Source organism: Oncorhynchus mykiss, chromosome 12, assembly GCF_057628025.1.
Source record: "Oncorhynchus mykiss isolate SJ-2025 chromosome 12, ASM5762802v1, whole genome shotgun sequence".
Classification (NCBI taxonomy): domain Eukaryota; kingdom Metazoa; phylum Chordata; class Actinopteri; order Salmoniformes; family Salmonidae; genus Oncorhynchus; species Oncorhynchus mykiss.
This window is the reverse complement of record NC_143033.1, coordinates 75,681,385-75,701,111: the sequence shown is the minus strand read 5'-3', so window position 1 is coordinate 75,701,111 and position 19,727 is coordinate 75,681,385. Positions and strand designations below refer to the sequence as shown.

At 38.4% G+C, this 19,727-nt stretch overlaps 3 protein-coding genes across 6 annotated transcripts; all 3 read left to right on the top strand.

Moving 5' to 3' along the window:
* Positions 1-2,004: 2,004 nt before the first annotated feature.
* On the top strand, positions 2,005-11,765 carry LOC110538258 (mesothelin). 3 transcript variants are annotated; one of them, XM_090193328.1, is made up of 22 exons: positions 2,005-2,325; positions 2,471-2,589; positions 2,688-2,843; positions 2,943-3,151; positions 3,306-3,391; positions 3,946-4,073; positions 4,171-4,632; positions 4,753-4,847; positions 5,101-5,175; positions 5,327-6,306; positions 6,477-6,630; positions 6,762-6,811; positions 6,991-7,122; positions 7,430-7,484; positions 7,647-7,773; positions 7,860-8,050; positions 8,182-8,271; positions 9,107-9,230; positions 9,649-10,404; positions 10,566-10,660; positions 10,770-10,983; positions 11,236-11,765. In XM_090193328.1, the coding sequence occupies exons 1-7, from the start codon at positions 2,190-2,192 to the stop codon at positions 4,375-4,377; spliced, it is 1,041 nt and encodes a 346-aa protein (XP_090049454.1). In that variant the 5' UTR covers positions 2,005-2,189; the 3' UTR covers positions 4,378-4,632; positions 4,753-4,847; positions 5,101-5,175; positions 5,327-6,306; positions 6,477-6,630; positions 6,762-6,811; positions 6,991-7,122; positions 7,430-7,484; positions 7,647-7,773; positions 7,860-8,050; positions 8,182-8,271; positions 9,107-9,230; positions 9,649-10,404; positions 10,566-10,660; positions 10,770-10,983; positions 11,236-11,765. The 3 variants fall into 3 exon arrangements, with proteins under 3 accessions (XP_090049454.1, XP_090049456.1, XP_090049455.1); XM_090193330.1 differs by lacking the exons at positions 2,005-2,325; positions 2,471-2,589; positions 2,688-2,843; ... (1 more) ...; positions 3,306-3,391; positions 3,946-4,073 and having other exon boundaries at positions 4,386-4,632; positions 5,101-6,306; positions 9,649-9,804; positions 10,307-10,404; XM_090193329.1 differs by lacking the exons at positions 2,005-2,325; positions 2,471-2,589; positions 2,688-2,843; ... (1 more) ...; positions 3,306-3,391; positions 3,946-4,073 and having other exon boundaries at positions 4,386-4,632; positions 5,101-6,306; positions 9,649-9,804; positions 10,307-10,404; positions 10,770-10,988.
* A 946-nt stretch (positions 11,766-12,711) lies between these two features.
* On the top strand, positions 12,712-16,269 carry rmi2 (RecQ mediated genome instability 2). 2 transcript variants are annotated; one of them, XM_090193327.1, is made up of 3 exons: positions 12,712-13,078; positions 13,172-13,338; positions 15,218-16,269. In XM_090193327.1, exons 1-2 carry the CDS (start codon positions 12,787-12,789, stop codon positions 13,321-13,323), a joined length of 444 nt encoding a protein of 147 aa, XP_090049453.1. In that variant the 5' UTR covers positions 12,712-12,786; the 3' UTR covers positions 13,324-13,338; positions 15,218-16,269. The 2 variants fall into 2 exon arrangements, with proteins under 2 accessions (XP_090049453.1, XP_021480637.1); XM_021624962.3 differs by lacking the exon at positions 15,218-16,269 and having other exon boundaries at positions 13,172-14,257.
* LOC110538254 (stannin) lies at positions 15,329-16,269 on the top strand. Its single transcript, XM_021624963.3, has one exon. It carries the CDS (start codon positions 15,329-15,331, stop codon positions 15,590-15,592), a length of 264 nt encoding a protein of 87 aa, XP_021480638.2. The 3' UTR covers positions 15,593-16,269.
* Positions 16,270-19,727: the final 3,458 nt, after the last annotated feature.

The following is a 19,727-nucleotide window of genomic DNA, read 5'->3' as shown; positions in this document are numbered from 1 at the left end:
AATTTTGCAATGGGGCAAAGAGGAAAACTTGCTTTTTTACAGCTAATTTCCTGTAATTCTACACATTTTTCCATAGGGTGGACAGAGAGAAATGTTTTTAAAATTATAACTGAGTGAGACTGACTAACAAAATCAATGGGGGCCTCCCGGACGGTAAATCGACCATGATTACTAAATTCAGATAATGTAGCTGGCCATTAGACTAATTTACCAATCTAAAAAAATGTTAGCTGAAATGGGCTATGTGAGGGACTATCAGTGACTGACATAGCAAGAGAAAAACTGCTTAATGCTCAACCAAATTTAGAAATTGCACCTTAAGTGTATTCTACCATTCTAGCTTGCAACAGCAACTTGAGACACCTACTGAGTTAAAAATAAATCAATTTGATCCGAGGGCCCATCCCTGGTTTAGATGCACTATGCTGTTCCTACAGGAGAGGGCCACAATGTCACACTTTTACATTTCTTGTTGATAGCAATATCATCTGCCGTGGGTATAATTTTTCAGAAATGCAAAGGCCTTAATGAATTTATATACAGATAAGAACCAGTAACTGCAACATTCAAATACATAATTTTATTTAAAGTATTTCATAAATATACAAACACTGAAAAGCATATGAAGTCCATGTTTTGCCAATGTCCATTCAAATTTCCAAAGCCTAAAAATGTATTTTTTCAAATCTGCAAAAAATATACAGACACTTTAAAAGCAAATAAAGGAAATAAGTTGTTTGGGACTGATGCTGTAGTGATATTAACTGGTTATACTTTTGCCAGTAATAAGGTCATCAACTGAGCAGATGCTGAACTAAATGTAAATTAAGCAACCAGCTTATAAGAGCATATCAGTGTTGTCTGGCAATAAACAACATATCATATTGCAACCATCTCTTGGAGTTGTCAGAGAACCATCAATTTAAACATTGTACTTGACATACTTACAATTATGAATGTTATAATGATAATATTACAATGGTTACAGTGGTTATAATAATACCGGAAATGTCCGTTTCCAGACTATGAATAATAAGTCATTTAACCCAGGTGGCTCCAAATTTCCAGTAAAGATCATCACCCTTTGGTATACTCTAGTAATTTTAGTGACATTTTGCTGGCCTCTCAATGGGTTATTATTCAAATCAAAATCAAATTTATTTATATAGACCTTCTTACATCAGCTGATATCTCAAAGTGCTGTACTGAAACCCAGCCTAAAACCCCAAACAACAAGCAATGCTGGAGTAGAAGCACGGTGGCTAGGAAAAACATCCGCAAGTGGTTCCTGAGGAATCTCCAACCCTTCCTCCTGCAAGCCTCCAGAGAGTTCCTGTCCTGTCTTAGCTGTCTTATGTCTTATGAAGTCCATGTTTTGCCAATGTCCATTCAAATTTCCAAAGCCTAAAAATGTATTTTTTCAAATCTGCAAAAAATATACAGACACTTTAAAAGCAAATAAAGGAAATAAGTTGTTTGGGACTGATGCTGTAGTGATATTAACTGGTTATACTTTTGCCAGTAATAAGGTCATCAACTGAGCAGATGCTGAACTAAATGTAAATTAAGCAACCAGCTTATAAGAGCATATCAGTGTTGTCTGGCAATAAACAACATATCATATTGCAACCATCTCTTGGAGTTGTCAGAGAACCATCAATTTAAACATTGTACTTGACATACTTACAATTATGAATGTTATAATGATAATATTACAATGGTTACAGTGGTTATAATAATACCGGAAATGTCCGTTTCCAGACTATGAATAATAAGTCATTTAACCCAGGTGGCTCCAAATTTCCAGTAAAGATCATCACCCTTTGGTATACTCTAGTAATTTTAGTGACATTTTGCTGGCCTCTCAATGGGTTATTATTCAAATCAAAATCAAATTTATTTATATAGACCTTCTTACATCAGCTGATATCTCAAAGTGCTGTACTGAAACCCAGCCTAAAACCCCAAACAACAAGCAATGCTGGAGTAGAAGCACGGTGGCTAGGAAAAACATCCGCAAGTGGTTCCTGAGGAATCTCCAACCCTTCCTCCTGCAAGCCTCCAGAGAGTTCCTGTCCTGTCTTAGCACCAAGAACTTCACTTGTGGGACCTACCAGATTTTGAATGTGAAAACATACATTTTATTTCCATGTGGTTGACTATTTGCCCTCACTTGATCTAGTACTTCAATGTGGTGTCTTTGCCTTCACAGAGTGGAAGCTGTAGGTCATCAACCAGCTAACCCTAACCCTGCTAACTCAGCTATGGGCAGACAAAGACAGCTTTTGATCTACACTGATTTCATTGAGCTCAATGACACTGAAGGTAAATTTTTTATAATTCTGTAATATCAAGGATACCTGAAAATGTCATTTTACTAAGCATGTCGAAGACAAAGGAATTGTAATCAGTTAGGATAGAAAGACTGCTATATTTCTCCAAGCTTTGAAAATATTTTTTCTTATTTCAGACCCCAACTGTGTCAACCACTCCAACAACAGCGCTGACTGGCTTAAAAAGTACTTTGGGCTGTTTGTTGGTTTTGCGCCCCTAGAAGAACTCAAACGACTGCATGGAAACTTCTCAGTGGTTGGTACTAGTTCATGATTTTGACCTTTTGAACTTACGGATTCATCCAATAGTCATTTGTAACCAGTTTGAATCCATGTTCTTATTCCACTGTGTAGATGGATGTCCTGCCTATGCTGAGCCCCAGGCAGCTGAGGGAGGTGGCCTCCACCCCTGGTGAGCTCAGAAACCTTGGAGATGTCCACATGATACTGATTCATGTGCTTCCCAGAGATCTGGGCGAGTTCTTTGACATCGTTTCTCCAGCTGTTGAGGTATGGATGAGTGATGTCCATGGTCAATTCTTATACCACTGCCTTGTTTCCTATTTACCTTTGCTTAGTACAATCACCACATGTGTTTCTGTCCTTCAGGGTCTTCACCTTCCGGTGGATGTGCGTCAGGTGCTGCTCCAGCAGGTGTTTGACAATGCCAACCTATCAGATCCCTCCATCAAAGACCCTGAGGTGCTGGTGTGGTTGGGCCAGAGACTCCGCCCACTTTTACCAAACCTAACAGAGGAGCATGTGGCCCCCCTCTTCAACATCGTCAGACACAGAGACTGCAACACCAGCCAAGAAACGTAAGATCAGCACAGTGTATTATAGAAACACTAATCATTTCTAATAATGTGATGCATGTTTGCAACTGACCTTCGTGTACAGTACATTACTGCTCTTAGTTGTGCTTGACAATGCATATCAATGGGTGCTCTTTCTGGTTTCTGTCATCTACAGAGTGGTGTTGCTGAACTATATCCTACCATCACTGTCCAACGGCACACATGCTGCTGTCCAGCATCAAATAATCATCCATCTCAGAGGTATTCACCTAGTCATCATCTCCAGTGGTGTGAAGTACTTAAGTCAAAATACTTGAAAGTATTACTTAAGTTGTTTTTTGGGGTAACTGTACTTTACTTTTACTTCACTACATTTCTAAGGAAAATTATGTACTTTTTTATGTCATCATATTATGCAAAACTTATCATACCAGCTGTATGTTTGCCTGCTTGAACGGCAATAGCTCAGATGCACATGAAACATGAAATGACCCCAGGAATGAATAAACAAAGTTCAAGAGATGCAGAAAAATGATCTAACATTTAAAATGGGTGAATCTTTCCAGACAGCTGGGTGATACAACAACATATTACAATCGTAGCAAGTAGATCTTTCCTCAACAAAGTATGAGTTACCAGTAATAGTAGTAGTATCTCACTTTACTTCTTATGATCCTTATCTCTATAATTCTCCCTAAATGCATGATAATGTAGAATAATGGGTTTTATATACCATGGTCTGAGGGCTGCAGTTTTGGGCTTAATGCTGGACCAAATGAGGAACGAATTAATTTACCTTATCTCATTGTTCGCAGAATCAACTCCACTACGTTGCTATAGGAACAACAGCTTCTTTATGTTCCTGAGACAATCTTTCCTCAACTTTACATTCCCAAAGTTGACCAACTTCCTCTCCCTTATTCCACCACAGCGGGAATCTGAGGTACAGTACATTGAACTTGTTTCAGCTGCACTTCAACTTTTGGAAAGTGTGTTCTGGCCTCGAGTCTCTGTGTATCCTATGCTATCTGTTTTTCCAGCTGCTCAACACCATGCATCCCTCAGACCTCAGCACCATCCTCAGGAAGCCAGAGGTGGTGGACAACAAGACTAAGCTCTGCACAATCTTCCGAAACTACAAAAAACAAAAAAACTCCAGAGTTCTGGAAACCGTAAGGACACACACTGCTGATTGTGGTCACCATTTTCAAGCACTCACTGAGTATCCCTTTCTTAGGATTTACTGAAAGAAAAAACTCTGTTAAATGGTGCATTCTCAGTCCTTTGACTTTGATCATTATCTGTCTGTATGAGAATCTTCCGGATGATGTGAAGCGTCCAGTCCTGCCCTGCGTCTGGCCTTTGGCTCTGGCCACTGATGACAAGGCTGAGGTTGACCGCTGGTTTGACAACAGACTGAGGAACTACCTGAAGTTCCTCAACAGAAACCTGCTCCAGTCCTCTGACACACTCAATGCCTCCTGCTTACCCTTCAGGAGACTGTAAGCTACCACACTGGAAATACCTTACATTTGCTGATGCTATTACACAGATATATCTACATCATTTAACGTGAATAAAAGGAAGAAAAGGTTGATGACTGTCTGCTGTGGTTTTGACAGTGTGTATCTACTGGGATCCAAGCTCACTTTCAATGGCTCAGCCATAACTCAAGATGATGCGTACAGCACCATAAAGACCTACCTCAACACAGGAAGTGAGTGTTTTAGTACTAACTACTGATTACTCCAGTTTACATTATACATATATTTATCATTGCACTTTACACATTGCATGAATGGATATTTTTCAACATAAGGTCTGTTACCAAAGAATATGCATAGATTCTGCTTCATGACAGATATTCCTCAAGGATGTATGCCTTTTAATAAAGCGGCATACAACGGCAGCATATATGATTTCTCACATCAAGTACATTAAACACATATTTATTTATTTCTGACTTGTAGGTTCAGCAGCACCCAAGTGTTATAGTCCCTCTGACCCAAATCTCAACTCCACCGCCTGGTTCCTTAACTACATTGGTGTGTTCATCACCTTTGTGACCATTGAAGACTTCAACACATTTGGCTCAGTCAACGGAAAAGCCCATGCACCTGCCTGTTTGATGAAGGGGCATCATATATTACCAAAAATATATAACCAAAGGTTTATCTTTTTGTTTGTTTTTTACAGCTAAAACTATTTGCCGTGAACCCTGTCAACATTGAGTTGTTCAATTTCGCTGGAATTCCTCAAAATCTGACTAAATACTTTACTGAGCTTATCTTCCTGCAGAACTCCAACTTCCTCCCACTGCAGTGAGTTTTGAACAGTAGCCACTAAAATAATTTTTTTATGTTACTAACTTACTTTATTTCTTGCATTTATGTCAAGGGTATGATAACAGACAACAGTCTACATTGAATCTGATTGACGGGCATGGCATTCTAATCCAAGATAGTGTTACTAAGCTCAATGAGTCAGAGAGTGTGGTTGTCCTGGGCAACCTGAACCAATCCTGTACTAACGTGGACTCAGAGGTGAGCACCATCAAGATCAGTATGAGCCATTATTTCCATGTGATCATAATCCATTGATTGGTTAAGTGATACTGTTACCTAATCTTCGCTGATGTCATTTACTTCCACGTTTCTTCCGCACTGGCATCGAATATCCAAATTCGTCCGGGATCAATCACGGCCCTGGGCCCGCAGGTCACAAGTCTGACCACTGGACAGATCACTAAAGCCCCGCCCAGTGTGATTTTACAATCCCTGAGTACTCTGAGCAGTGTTTCTGGATGGAACTTGGGACAGTCCTTGTCCATCATACAGATTCTCATCACCCAAAACTTCCAGTTGATTCACTTCTTAATAGGTTTATTGCTAGTGGCCTATTGGTTGTGAGCATCATTCACAACCATGATTCATACTTTAAACCATTCCATCCTCTCTACTTCCAATGTAGAGGATATTTCATAATTTAATGTTTTCTTTCTTCAGATAAACAATACCGACAGTCTAATAAACCTGGGCTCTATAGTGGGAGGTCTTCCAACCCAAACACTCACCGCAATACCCGAGCAGCAGGTTCTGACAACATCCGCCTACCCAAAATGTGTTACCAACATGCTGACTGCTCCAACAATTGTGCAGCAGATCTATGTTAATAAGGTATGTACTTACAGTAGCTAGACTAACTGATGTGAAGTAGGCGTTATGAATTTCCCTCCCAATATTTCTACATGCCTCATTTAAATGTGTTATGAAAAAATCTAGGGTAATCAATCATAATAACAGTATTCATTTTAAAATGTTGACATGTTTTTGTATTACTTATTCAGATCATCACAGTCGACATGAAACCAACGGAACTGATAGTCAATGTCCCAGATGAAATGGCAACTGACATTCCCAGCAATCTACTGAATTTCCCAACAACTGGAAATCAAACTCACTGCTCTGAACATCAACAAGAAAAAATGGAAACCTCAGCAGGTATTGGGGGGATTGTAGTATTCAAAAGCTCTGTAGACCTTCAAAATTTACACGATTATACAGTGGTGAACATGTGTATTATACATCTATAAATGTGTCTGCACCTCTGTTTCTCTCTGTTTCATTTATAGGCTGTGCTGTTCTTTGATACAGTAGCAAATGGATTGGATGAGCCTGATGAGTAAGTGTAACAGTGTTTAGAGAATGTTGGTCCTGACCAATTGCTGAGCAGAAACCATACATGTATCATTTTCACATGGGGATACATTTTTATTATGTACTTGAACACAAATTGGTTATGATGACATTTATAGTTCCTGTATTAACTCTAATGAATGCACTGCATTGATTTATTTGTAGCCTTTCTGAGTACGTGCTTCAAGGATTAATTTGCTCTCGTGTCCAGACTTTCACCAAAACAAGAATTAAACCTCTCATCAGAGCTTGCAGACTTGGGCTGGTCGAAGAAAGGTGGTTCTCAAGGAGACACCGGTGAATATTAAAAATGCAACTTTTTCTACATAAACTAAAGGGCCCTACTCAATCAAAACCGGTAGCCAGGCCTCCAGATTACATTGTTAATGTGCCTGTACGAATTATAACTGTTTTAATTATTTTTCATGGCTACATGAATCCAAGCATGTATTCTCTCAGCACAAGAATGACAATAGTTACTGGAAACCAAGTAACTGAATACATATTGAATATGTTTCTCTGTTTTCAAGGAGCTTATTTTACAGACATATGAGAAAGTAACATTTTGTTTTAAAACTAACTTGCATGTGGAACAACATCAAAGGTGAAAGTCCTCAAGATTTTGACAACTATCCATCAGATACGTTGCTGTATTACAGGTAAATTGGTCATGTCACTGACATTGTAAAATGCATTGTAAATGAAGGTAACTAATGTTAGATGAACTATTTACTGTTATTTTTTTACGCTGACATAACCAAATGAAAATGCCTTAGAAATGAACCATAAAGACAATGTAAACTGTTTGTATCTTTCTCCAGCTACACCAACATGCAACAGACCGACTGCAGATCCTACTTCATTGAAACAGGACGAGCAGACTTCTCCGCCCTGTCCAGCACGTTGGATGGAAGGTTGATCTACTGAACAATGCCAAAAAAGTGCCTGGTGAGTTATGTATTCAAGATGAAAGACACAAGTTTCTGGCTGAATGTTTAAAAGCAGTGATAATGACGACATTTGATTTATTCCAGAACATCAAAGGGACACAGCTCAGTCGAGATAATGTGGAGGTCCTGGGCAACATGGCATGTGCTCTGGATGAGGACTACATTCAGAGCGCTGACTCTTACATCCTGGAGAAACTAAAGAACTGCAATGACTTCTCTGATCAGCAGATTACAGCTATGGAGACGGTTATCTGCAGTGGCAACACCACCTATGGGTATGTCACATTGCTGATATCGGACCTGTGCTGATTTGTATTCGTGTAGATACACATAAAAATGAAAAATGAATGCATTTTTGCCTATTGATTTTTTCTTAATCAGTCTGTCTTTATTCTTATCTGTTCAGAAACCCAAGCACATGGACTGAAAAACTCTAGAGCAGCTTGACATTCTTCCACTGTACTTAACAGAGAACTTCTGGAAACACAGCAGCATGGTATACTATACATGACAATTGCATAGCACTTTGACAATATGTTGTATTCAAATCAAATTGTATTTGTAACATGCGTCAAATATCAAATCAATTAATCAAATGTATTTATATAGCCCTTCTTACATCGGCTGATGTCACAAGGTGCTGAACAGAAACCCAGCCTAAAACCCCAAACAGCAAGCAATGCAGGTGTAGAAGCACGGTGGCTAGGAAAAACTCCCTAGAATACAACAGGTGTAGGTAGACCTTACCGTGAAATGCTTACTTACAAGCCCTTAACCAATAATGCAGTTTTAAGAAAATAGAGTTAAGAAAATATTTACTAAATAACCAAAGAAATAAATTAAATAAAAAAGTAACACAAAATAACCATAAAATATATATATTTGGGGTACCTCTACCGAGTCAATGTGCGGGGGGTACAGGTTAGTCAAGGTAATTTGTACATGTAGGTAGGGGTAAAGTGACTATGCATAGATAATAAACAGCAAGTATCAGCAGTGTTGTCAGGGTGGCCATTTGATTAATTGTTCAGCTGTCTTATGGCTTGGGGGTAGAAGCTGGTAAGGAGTCTTTTGGACCTAGACTTGGCTCTCTGGAACCGCTTGCCGTGCGGCAGCAGAAAGAACAGTCTATGACTTGGGTAACTGGAGTCTTTGACAATTTTTGGGACCTTTGTCTGACACCGCCTAGTATACAGGCCCTGGGTGGCAGGAAGCTCCCCTATCTTTTGAATGACATCATTTGAGATTGTTACCCATCTCAATTTGAAAAGCTCTCATTTACCTTATATGCGTTTCTTATTTCTTAATGTGTTCTCTTTTGACGGAAACAGCGGAATAAAAGCACGTTCCTGAAGAAATTAATGAAAAGACGACGTACAAACAAGACAATGAAGAGGAAACTGAAGAAGCTGTTCAAAGAATGCACCATGTCTTTGAGATCCAAACGAAGCACTGGTAGGTTTAAATAATATCAGGTCAATATAGCTGTTCTGTGGTTTTAATAGTGGAGGCTCCTTTATGACATGAATGATCACATTTCTTTTCAATACTTCAATACGTCTATTTAGTAAATGCATGTCCAGAATCCCTTGGCAACATTACTCAAGTGACCATAAGCAATAACGCATTCCCCTTGGGTATGACACCACCATGTTCAACCACTGTCTGAGCGCCCAAGTAGTAATGGACAATCTGGCCAGCCTGACTGAGAAGGTAGATGATGATGACATGCAAAAGATAATTTTGGAGAAGCTACGCCAGGTATAGAACTTTACTGACACAAAACAGGAAATCACAACAGATTTCAAACTCACAGGTTGCCAAGAGGTGGTCATTCAGTAACAGCTCTTTATGGTGTGGTCTTGTCCACTAGGTGTACCCCAAAGGCCTCTCAGACCAGCAGGTTCAGGCGCTTGGGTCGGTGTCTCGCGTAGCATCCATGGAGCAGATTAACAAGTGGAACATCACTACAGTGGACACACTAGCAGCACTGATGGACAATGGCAATGGAGAATGGGACTCCGACAAAGTAGGGATATTTAACTTTACACCAACAATGTCATTAAATGGTGTTAAAAAAACAACATGATAAACATTTGGCTTCTAAAAGGTGTGCATTTGGTAGATTTGAATGAGTTGGCTTTTCGATTTAAATGTATCTTTCATCTTCCTTTCTCAATTTCAGGCCAAAGTTATTGTCACCAAGTTCTTAAGTGCTGGCAATTTGCTTGGAGCCTCTGAATTGAATTCAATTGGAGGGCCTAACCTGGGCGCACTGGATCTCAGTGTGTTGCAAGGCATCAGAAATGACAGTCTCCAGTAAGATCATCGACAGATCTTGCTGTGTGAGAGAGACACCTTGTGGTCGAGTCACTCCAGTTCACATTTATCTTTGTTGTGCTCTTGCAGTGGTTAACCTCAACAGAGTATCCAGGCCTAAACGCCCCTTAAAATGTTGGACCATTTTCATATGCTTTTTTTGTTTGAGTGTTCATAGTTAGTGTTTTTCTTGTGCCTTCTGAACACAACAGAGATGCAGATGCTCTGGATGCTGAGATCGCCTTTCCTATCAACTTCATCCAAACCTGCGCCACTGCAGATCAGCTAACATCCTACCAGACATACCTGGGTACGGTTTCCCTTTTCTGCATACATACAGAAAAGCAATGGTTTCTTGGATATCCTGTAATAAATGTGATTTAAAAGATTTAGTTCACTCGGGCTGTGACATTAGAGAACACTTGTGCCACCCCAGTCCTCATTCTCACCATGTTCGTAACCCTTTTTTAGGAGGTGCCATTATCACCTACATACGGAGTCTGTCTAGGGTCAATATTAGCATGGACATCAACACTTTTATTGGTTTGGATTCAGCTGCTGTCCAGGTATGTGCTCATTCCCGTAACCATACCATTCATCAATAACCTGTGATGGCAGTGACTCATATTCATTGTCATCTATCATTATTTTCTGTAATTCTCTGCCTCTAAATAGGCTCGTAGTGTGAGTGAAGTGTCTGGACTCCTCGGCTCCAACCTAAATTTACTGAAAACCTTTGAGAATACCACTGTAGTGCAGAACTGGGTCTCAAAGCAGTTACAGTCGGAGCTTGACAAGCTGGGTATCAGTCTGACCGGAGGAAGGGTGGATTCAAACACCACCCCCATGACAACAAATACTGCCACCACCATCAAAAATACAACTTCCAGTAAGGTGTCAAATGTTACATTCATGGTTAGCATGCTTCACATGCGCTAAATCCATTTTAAAATGTGATTCCATTAGAAAGTTTACAAATCATTTGGTTTCAAAGAGGGACATTAGTTATCTGTAATGTACCATAAACATAATTATATTTATAATGTATAGGAATGTGTTTGGGAACAGAAAGTAACAGTAAAGACAGAAGACATGCAAATCTTAACCTTGTTATTCTGTTCTCTCTCTCCTTATCTTTTAGGCCAGAGCAGAGGCACATATCCAGCTCCTCTGCTTTTCATGTTTGGTCTCTTGTTCATTGCAGTGCAAATGTAGATTCTAATATTGCAAGAGAAGCATTATAATTTAGACCAGGTTGCATAATTATCATATCACGTCTTAATATTACATCTATTTTTGTAATCTATTTTTAAAGAAGACATTAAAAGCTGACATTATATTTGACAGCCAAATGAGTGCAGTATGCAATAAATATCCCATATAATATATAGTGTTTTATGAACTCCATTGCTCCAATTGTATTTTCTATTGGTTAATCATTAATATTAATATAACTACTGTAGGTTATTTATCATCTACTACATTTTATATATATATTTTATTTTTGTTTATTTAATTTTGTATGTTGGGAATGGGAAAGAAATACAGATTAATATGAGGGTGTTCTGTTGTGGGTTTTACTAAGAGGGGCCACTTTAATCTGCCCGAAATGCTTTTCTCAAAGAAAGGGAGAAAGATGTGACTTTTAAATTAAAATGAAAAAGCGTCCAATTTGATTTCCTAGTTTTATATTTGCTCGTCAATGTTATTATTATTTACGGAACATGGTTTTACTTTGTTCAGTTGATGGTTCACAATAGTGATAGGCCTAAGAAACTGCATGGGTCAATCAGGATCAAAGAAATCAAATGGGTACGACAAAACTATGCCCATCATCAGCAAATGAAAATACCAGAGAAAAAGAGGCCCAACTCGGCGGAAAATCTTTCTCCCTGCAGCAGGTGGCGTTTTTTCGTTGTTTCGCCCACCATGCAAGGAGGTTTGTATGGAGGGCAATGAGATGGTCGAATTTGTTCAACAACAAAAAATAATGGCTTGTTTTCTACGTGAGGTTTATTTGGTCGAATATAACTTTCTTAAATTGTTAGGAGTGTACTGATATAGGTAGAACACGTGACATCCCGTCAACTTTGAGGGAAAAAAACACTTTATATAGGAGTTATCTCGAGATAGCTATGCATATTCCTTGTATGAGGCTAGTAGCAGTCTCTCCAATGAATACAGAAGGTTTACGTCAACAATCCTCATGGAAATGTATCCACCAATCCAAAGAAATGATAGGCGGGAGCTAGACAGCCCTATGTGTCGCTTTGTGAAAAACGAATCCCATTGTCATGTATAATTAAGCAATAATGCACGAATATGTGTGGTATAATTAGAGCAGTAGAACTAAATGTTTTGTCATATCAGTGGTATACATTCTGCTATACCATGGCTTTCAGCCAATCAGAATTCAGGGCTCAAACCACCCAGTTTATAATCTTTGATAATACCCAGTGTTAGCACTACGTGTGCTTTTATTTTGAAATGTTCAAATATTTTATTGTATTTTTTATTATTAACGACAAATCGATTTAACAAGTATATGGGGGAACACAAGTCTATATATAAAACAATGCCCAAAAGACAAATGTTGAAATCAACATCCCGGAAATTGGTCACAATTACGTCAAAGGTCACAAGAAATATTTTTTTGAACTAACTCGTTTGAAAGGTTTCACTCGCATATGGCATGGACTCAGGACAAATTTCAGGCGAAAATAAGAAAAGTCCTCCTATTAAAGTTCTTTCCAGCCAACTCCGAGAGGGAAAAGATAGCCGATTGAATGGCAAGCTCGAATTTAACATAAAAAGACTGGGACAATTGAAAAATACTGCACTTGTAGTCTCTGTGGTTTGGATGCAAGGGACAATACTGGAAGTTAGGTCCGATCACAACACGGTTCTTCTTTTGGATGAGACCGGGACATTCGTTGTCAATGGCGTCAACAACATTCCCAAGGGCAACCCATGCCTACTTCAGGGTGAGATGCACTTTGATTTTCCTTCTAGCTGCAGCTAAAATATGTACAACATTTAACAAAACCTTTGATTTGTTACCCCCTGATTTTACACAGGTAACTATGTCATGGTGATGGGGATGATCCAGGCCCTCTCTCCAGAACCTGTCCTTCGCGCGGTAAAGATGGCAGACCTTTCTGAACGTGCTGCGATTCACAGAAAAATGTGGACGTTGGAGGTGGAAGACCTTCAGCAAACACTCACGTAGAAAGAAGCATGAGCAGTATGTTGATATCAATGCCTGTTTGTTTTCATTTATTTTTATCAAAATGTAAATATTGCTACTGGTTTTGAGCGGTTTCTGGCCTGCCAGATATTTCATTGCCAAAGGTAATGGATCATAGCCTAGAAGTACGTGCCCATCACCGTTTATGATAAAGTGCATTATATGCATATATTATAGCCTAACACTGTTTATGATAGGCTATAATTAAGCAATAAGGCACGAGGGGGTCTGGTATATGGTCAATATACCATGGCTACGGGCTGTTTTGTCATACGCTTAGTATACTGTCAGCCAATCAGCATTCAGTGCTCGAACCACCCAGTTTATAATATATGCATATAACACACTAAACATGTCAGAAGTGCTGGAGGAGGGTTATGATGGGGAAAAAAAGCTAGTCCGGGCAAGAAAGCACAAACTCAAACAAAAGACAAAGAATTTAAATTAAAGAATGAACAATGATCTCATTTGGTGGTAAAATTATCTATTTTATTTGTGCTTATGTCATGCATACACATTGAAAAAGTGCCATTAAGGGAATTCTACAGAAGCACACAATTGTATGTGATGAATTAAAATAAATGGGGCCTATACAATCAATGACACCCTTGTAAATCCATGGACTTGGGAACGCTCCAAGGTGCCTGGATTTCAATCAAAACATCCTGAAATAAGACCTCTTCCGCAGCATAACCACTCATTCATTCAACCTAAAGGCATTTAGGCCTAAGACAACAGATCTATATATCTCTTGAAAAAAAAGAAGCAATTACGCACCATAAAAGTATTTAACAATTGAAAATGAATCTTGATATGTAATACCCCTCCCTGTCTGTTAGGTTTATGTACTCTTGTTTGTATATTTCTGGGTTGTTTTTGTATTTGTTGTGTTCATAATAAAAATACTTTTACAGTAGCTCGAGCCATCTTCCATGATGGAGCATCTACCAGTATTTGCATGACACCACCACATAACATTGAGCTAGGACTGATATGAGATCAAGAAGGTAACACAGTAAATCTATGAGCTCCTATAACTATTTCACTTTTCAAAATTGTGTCCATTGACAAACATTAAGTGATATATATATTTTACATGTACAGGTTGTCAATGAATATAATATAGCTACTACTGTTGCTTTAAAATAGAGATTGACAGCATACATAACATTTGTTTCGATATGTTGTGCATCACATGGTCTCATTTCCTGCACTGAAACAGGGGCCTTGAAGTTCAGTTCTTTCGTGAGTAGCGACTAGTGTATTTAACACAATGCATTAGCATTTTTTTTAGAATGAAATCGGTTCCTTTAGGAAGAGCCATGGATTTTATATGTTTGATACAGGCAGGGCTGTTGCTGCATAGCACATTGCACATTGATGAAGACACGCGATCGCGTCGTCTGTCTTAATGGAATTGGAAGGAATCTCATCTAGTGCGTCTTAATTCTCCTTCCGACCCGATGTATCATGCATGTACATACATAAATGTGTATTACTGAGCAATGATTCGGCGTGCACAGTTGAAACATACGTTAGCATTGATGGCATAAAGGCGTTCCGTTCATAGTTCATTATTGCATACGCTGTTATGCAGAATATGGTAGATAGATAATATATGATTACCTACCACAGGGTGCTAGGCTATCAACAAAATTTTGTATCAATGCATTATTTCAAGCCGTTTGCTTCTTTGGTGGATTTGGAGGTTAGATTCTGTGTTGAGTCCTATCCTATTATGGTTGAGTCAGCAGATGTCTGCCGAAAATTCATTAAACAGATTCAGATGTGCAGATACAAGCACTGACCACAGGGTTTATTTTGTTATTTTTTGTTAGTTAAATATTCAACATTATTTGCTTTTTGTGACCCCCAGGTCTCCCAAGCAGTACCGTAAGACACCAAAATCAGCAAGGGATCACACCACGCTGTCCCTGTCAAGTACCCTGTTCTGTCACAATGCTCTGAGTCACCTTCCCGTTGCAACATGTACATCACAGACCACAGCCCAACTACTGGGGTGGTGACAATCGTAGTGATCCTCATTGCTGTTGCTGCCCTCAGTGTTCTCATCTGCGGATGTTGGTGCTACCTGCTCCTGCAGCGGATTGGCCAGTCTGAAGATGAGGAGAGTATTGTAGGAGAGGGCGAGACCAAGGAGCCCTTCCTGATGGTACAGTACTCCACCAGGGGCCCTCACATCGAGCACAAAACCAAGCTCACCCACAAAGGCACTGAGAATCACACTTAACTGAGTCATTAAGAAACTGTGTCATCACCTAATATTAACCAAGAGGATCACCTCATTCACATTTCCTGCTGATCATCATCTTTCATCGTGCCATTGAAGGATGATAAACGGACTGCAGCTCAATGTCTTATGAGGAAATGTGATATTTTTGTTTCTCATTCCATTGTGTGGATCTCAGGATGTGAGGTTGTGAACAGTTCATTGTTAGGTTTCTTAAGTATACATATTTTGAACAAAAAAATGTACATCTGATTGATGTTGATAGTTTTTGTTAACTCAGCAATCCACTACTGAATTGTGACGGTAGACAGCGCTCTGAACAAATGAGTGGGCAAAACCTTCTTCAGAGCTTGTTGGAAGAATGTATGACAAATTGATGTCAAAACAATTTACTTAATATCAAGTTGCTCAAATTATTTGAAATTTGCTTAATTTGTTTGTTTGTTTTGCATAGTTGAACTTGGTTTTATTTACCTTCAGTATTCAAATGTGAGTTAATAGCCATTTTAATAATTTGCTAAATGCCAGATTTGCCCGAAGATAAAAAGTGTGATTCACTCCCTAGTTTATGTCTGTTGTCGCTGCTACTTACTAAATAATCTAGTGTACAAAATACTGTTTATTTTCTCCAGTGATTGCACAGATAACCACTGAAATAAAACCAGTCATTGAAAGGGCAATTCTCCTTTGATAAACCATCACATTTCACAAGCACAACAAGGTCCCGGGTCTGAGTTTTAGTGAGGTTCGCACTCTAAAATACTATTTGGAGAACAGCAAAAAATGTGGCCATGATTACTACACATTTAGATAGCTGGCTAGACTAATTTAACAATCACAAAAAAAAAATTGACATGGGCTAATTGAGTGACAGTCAGTGAGTGACATATAAGAAGAGGGAAACTGCTGATTCACAACCAGGTTCGAACTTGCACCTTGTTTATTTTACTATTCTAACTCTCAAAAGTAAGTTGAAACCCCAACTGTTGCTAAAAACATTATAGATTATTATATATTTTTTTAATGTTGGCAAGGTCGGTACCTAGGTGTCCTCATTTGTAGCTACAACACTGAGTAGCTGCTACAACTGACATGGGTTGAGGAGTCCTGCCAAGAAGCTACCAAGAGCCAATGACATATTTTCTATATTCAGTTGCAACATAGGAAATCCTGATGGCCAGATTCTATGGTAGCTGAGTAGGTTGATATTTGATGAAACAATGTTATAAAGTATTATGAAATGTAAATGACATTATGAAGACTATTGTTCTCTTTGATGTACCATTGTATCATTTCTTGACTTGCTAAATAAAGGTTCAATTAAAAAAATACAAATCAACTTTAAATGTTGTATCGGTCCATAGGCCTTATGATTCCTTTTAGATTCATTCCTTACAGGTGTATGTATTGTTGATAGTTGTTCTTATTGCTGTTTAAACAATGGTGAAATATCATAATAATGTGACAATTTGTAGATTTTTATATGATTACACAAATGGTAATAGTATTGGTTCTAATAAGTTTTGCTGACAAACTTGAGATGACCCCACTTCTGTCTTGAGAGTTCAGCAGCTTGTGAAGTACAGTATACATTTAAAAGTACTACTAAAAGTATGACCACCTGTATAAGTAATATGCAGTATGCATAGACTTAATTGGAAGGCTCAATGCCTACAGTGTCATACCAGTGCAGAGATGATTCATCATCTCCCACATAGCCTGAAGGCAGTTAGAAGTTAGGACCTACCCAAAACACAGGGTGCATTCCTCAGCCCAGGCATTGCTGACATGCCAGATCCTACAACGCCTGAATAGGTATTTTACATTTCAGCTAACAACATCATATGTTATAGCAATCTGTCAGTTGCAGTCAGTTGCAGTCGATGAAGTGGCAAGAAACCTTTGGTTGATGCATGCAACATCTGAGCAGGGGACCTGCCTAATACAGTGCCTATAGAAAGTCTACACCCCATTGAACTTTTTTCAAATGTTGATTTAATTGTAGTTTGTCATTAATCTACATTAAGTAATCCATAATGCCAGTGAAAATTCTACACATTTTTACTAAATTAAATAACTAAAATATAGTAATTGCATAAGTATTCACCCCCTTTGTTTAGGCAAGCCTAAATGAGTTCAAAGTAAAATGTGGCTTAACGAATCACATAACTTGTGTGTGAGAAATTACAGGGTTTGACATGATTTTTGAATGACTACCCCTTCCTCTGTCCCCGATACAAACATCTGTAAGGTCCCTCGGACAAGTATTGAATTTCAAGCACAGATTGAAGGACAAAGACCAGGGAGCTTTTCAAAAGCCTCATAAAGAAGGGCAGTGATTGGTAGATGGGTAACAATAACAAATCAGACATTTAATACATATCTTTAAGCATGGTCAATTAATAATTATACTGTGGATGATGTACTAAACCACCCAGACACATCAAATATGCAGTTGTCCTTCTGAACTGAGCTGCAGGACAGGAATGAAACTGCTTAAGGATGTCACAATGAGGCCATTGGTGATTTTAAAAAAGCTACAGCAAACTGGTCTCAGACTAGACGTTACATAGTAAATGTAAATCTGGGACACTAAAATTAGTATGATATGTTATGTTTGGCATAACATTACATAAGATAGGTTTCTTAAGGCGAACACGAAAGGAGTGTGGTTGTGTACTGCGAACTTCTAGCAACGAAAATGTTGCGTGTTCGAATCTCATAACGGACAATTTTAACTAATTAGCATCTTTGCAACTACCTACTACTTTTGAGCTACTTTGCAATTACTTAGCACGTTATCTAACCCTTCCCCTGACCTTAACTCTTTTAGCTAACCTTAACCCTTTAACCTAACCCCTAGCTAACGTTAGCCATCTAGCTAACGTTAGCCACCTAGCTAATGTTATCCACCTAGCTAATGTTATCCACAACAAATTGGAATTCGTAACACAAGTTTTGCAAATTCATAAAATATATTGACAATTTGCAAATGGTAAAATATCATATCAATTGTAAATTGTAACATGTCATACGAAATAGTTTTTCAGGATGAAAAAAAACAGGGTGGAGCTAAAGCACAGGCAAAATCCTAGAAGGAAACCTGCTTCAGTCTGCTTTACACCAGACACTGGGAGAGGAATTCACCTTTCAGCAGGACAATAACCTACAACACAAACCCAGATCTACACTGGAGTTGCTTACCAAGAAGACAGTGAATGTACCCGAGTAGCCAAGTTACAGTTGTGACTAAAATCTGCTGGATAATCAATGGCAAGACTTGAAAATGTCTGTCTGGCCATGATCCCCAACACCTTGACAGAGCTTGAAGAACTTTAAAAAGAATAATGGGCAAATCTTGCACAATACAGGTGTGCAAAGCTCTTATGAGACTTTACCAAGAAGACTCAAAGCTGTAATTGCTGCCGAAGGTGTTTGTAAAAATGTATTGACTAATGGTGGTGAATACTTATCTAATAAAGGTGTTTTTTATTTTTCATTCATCTTAAAATATATATATATATATATATGTTTTGCAAATTCATAACGTATTGTATGAATTGAAATTCGTAACATACCATATGAAATTGAGTTTTTCAGAATGAAACGAAAGTGATGGAGCTAAGGACAGGTAAAAACCTAAGAGTGAAACTTGCTTCCGTCTGCTTTACACCAGACACTGGGAGGGGAATTCAAAGAATTCAAGACACAAAGCTGTAATCGCTGCCAAAGGTGTTGGTAAAATGTATTGACTAAGGGTGGTGAATATTTACAGTGAATTTGGAAAGTATTCAGACCCTTTGACTTTTTCCATTTTGTTACATTGCAGCCTTATTCTAAAATGTATTAAATAAAACATTTCTCATCAATCAACACACAATACCCCATGATGACACAGTGAAAACACGTTTGTAGAAATGTTTAACCAATTTATTAAAAATAAAAAACAGAAATACCTTATTTACATAAGTATTCAGACACTTGAAATTGAAATTGACTTGAAATTGAGCTCAGGTGCATTCTGTTTCTATTGATCATCCTTGAGATGTTTCCACAACTTGATTGGAGTCTACCTGTGATAAATTCAATTGATTGGACATGATTTGGGAAGGCACACACCTGTCTATTTAAGGTC

Excerpts from the sequence above, each read along its gene's own strand:
- LOC110538258 (XM_090193328.1), top strand. The coding sequence starts at position 2,190 with ATGTGGTGTCTTTGCCTTCACAGAGTGGAAGCTGTAGGTCATCAACCA. Across the intron at positions 2,844-2,942 it reads TCGTTTCTCCAGCTGTTGAG|GGTCTTCACCTTCCGGTGGA; the intron begins GTATGGATGAGT and ends TCTGTCCTTCAG. Across the intron at positions 4,074-4,170 it reads CACCACAGCGGGAATCTGAG|CTGCTCAACACCATGCATCC; the intron begins GTACAGTACATT and ends CTGTTTTTCCAG.
- rmi2 (XM_090193327.1), top strand. The coding sequence starts at position 12,787 with ATGGACTCAGGACAAATTTCAGGCGAAAATAAGAAAAGTCCTCCTATT. Across the intron at positions 13,079-13,171 it reads CAACCCATGCCTACTTCAGG|GTAACTATGTCATGGTGATG; the intron begins GTGAGATGCACT and ends GATTTTACACAG.
- LOC110538254 (XM_021624963.3), top strand. The coding sequence starts at position 15,329 with ATGTACATCACAGACCACAGCCCAACTACTGGGGTGGTGACAATCGTA.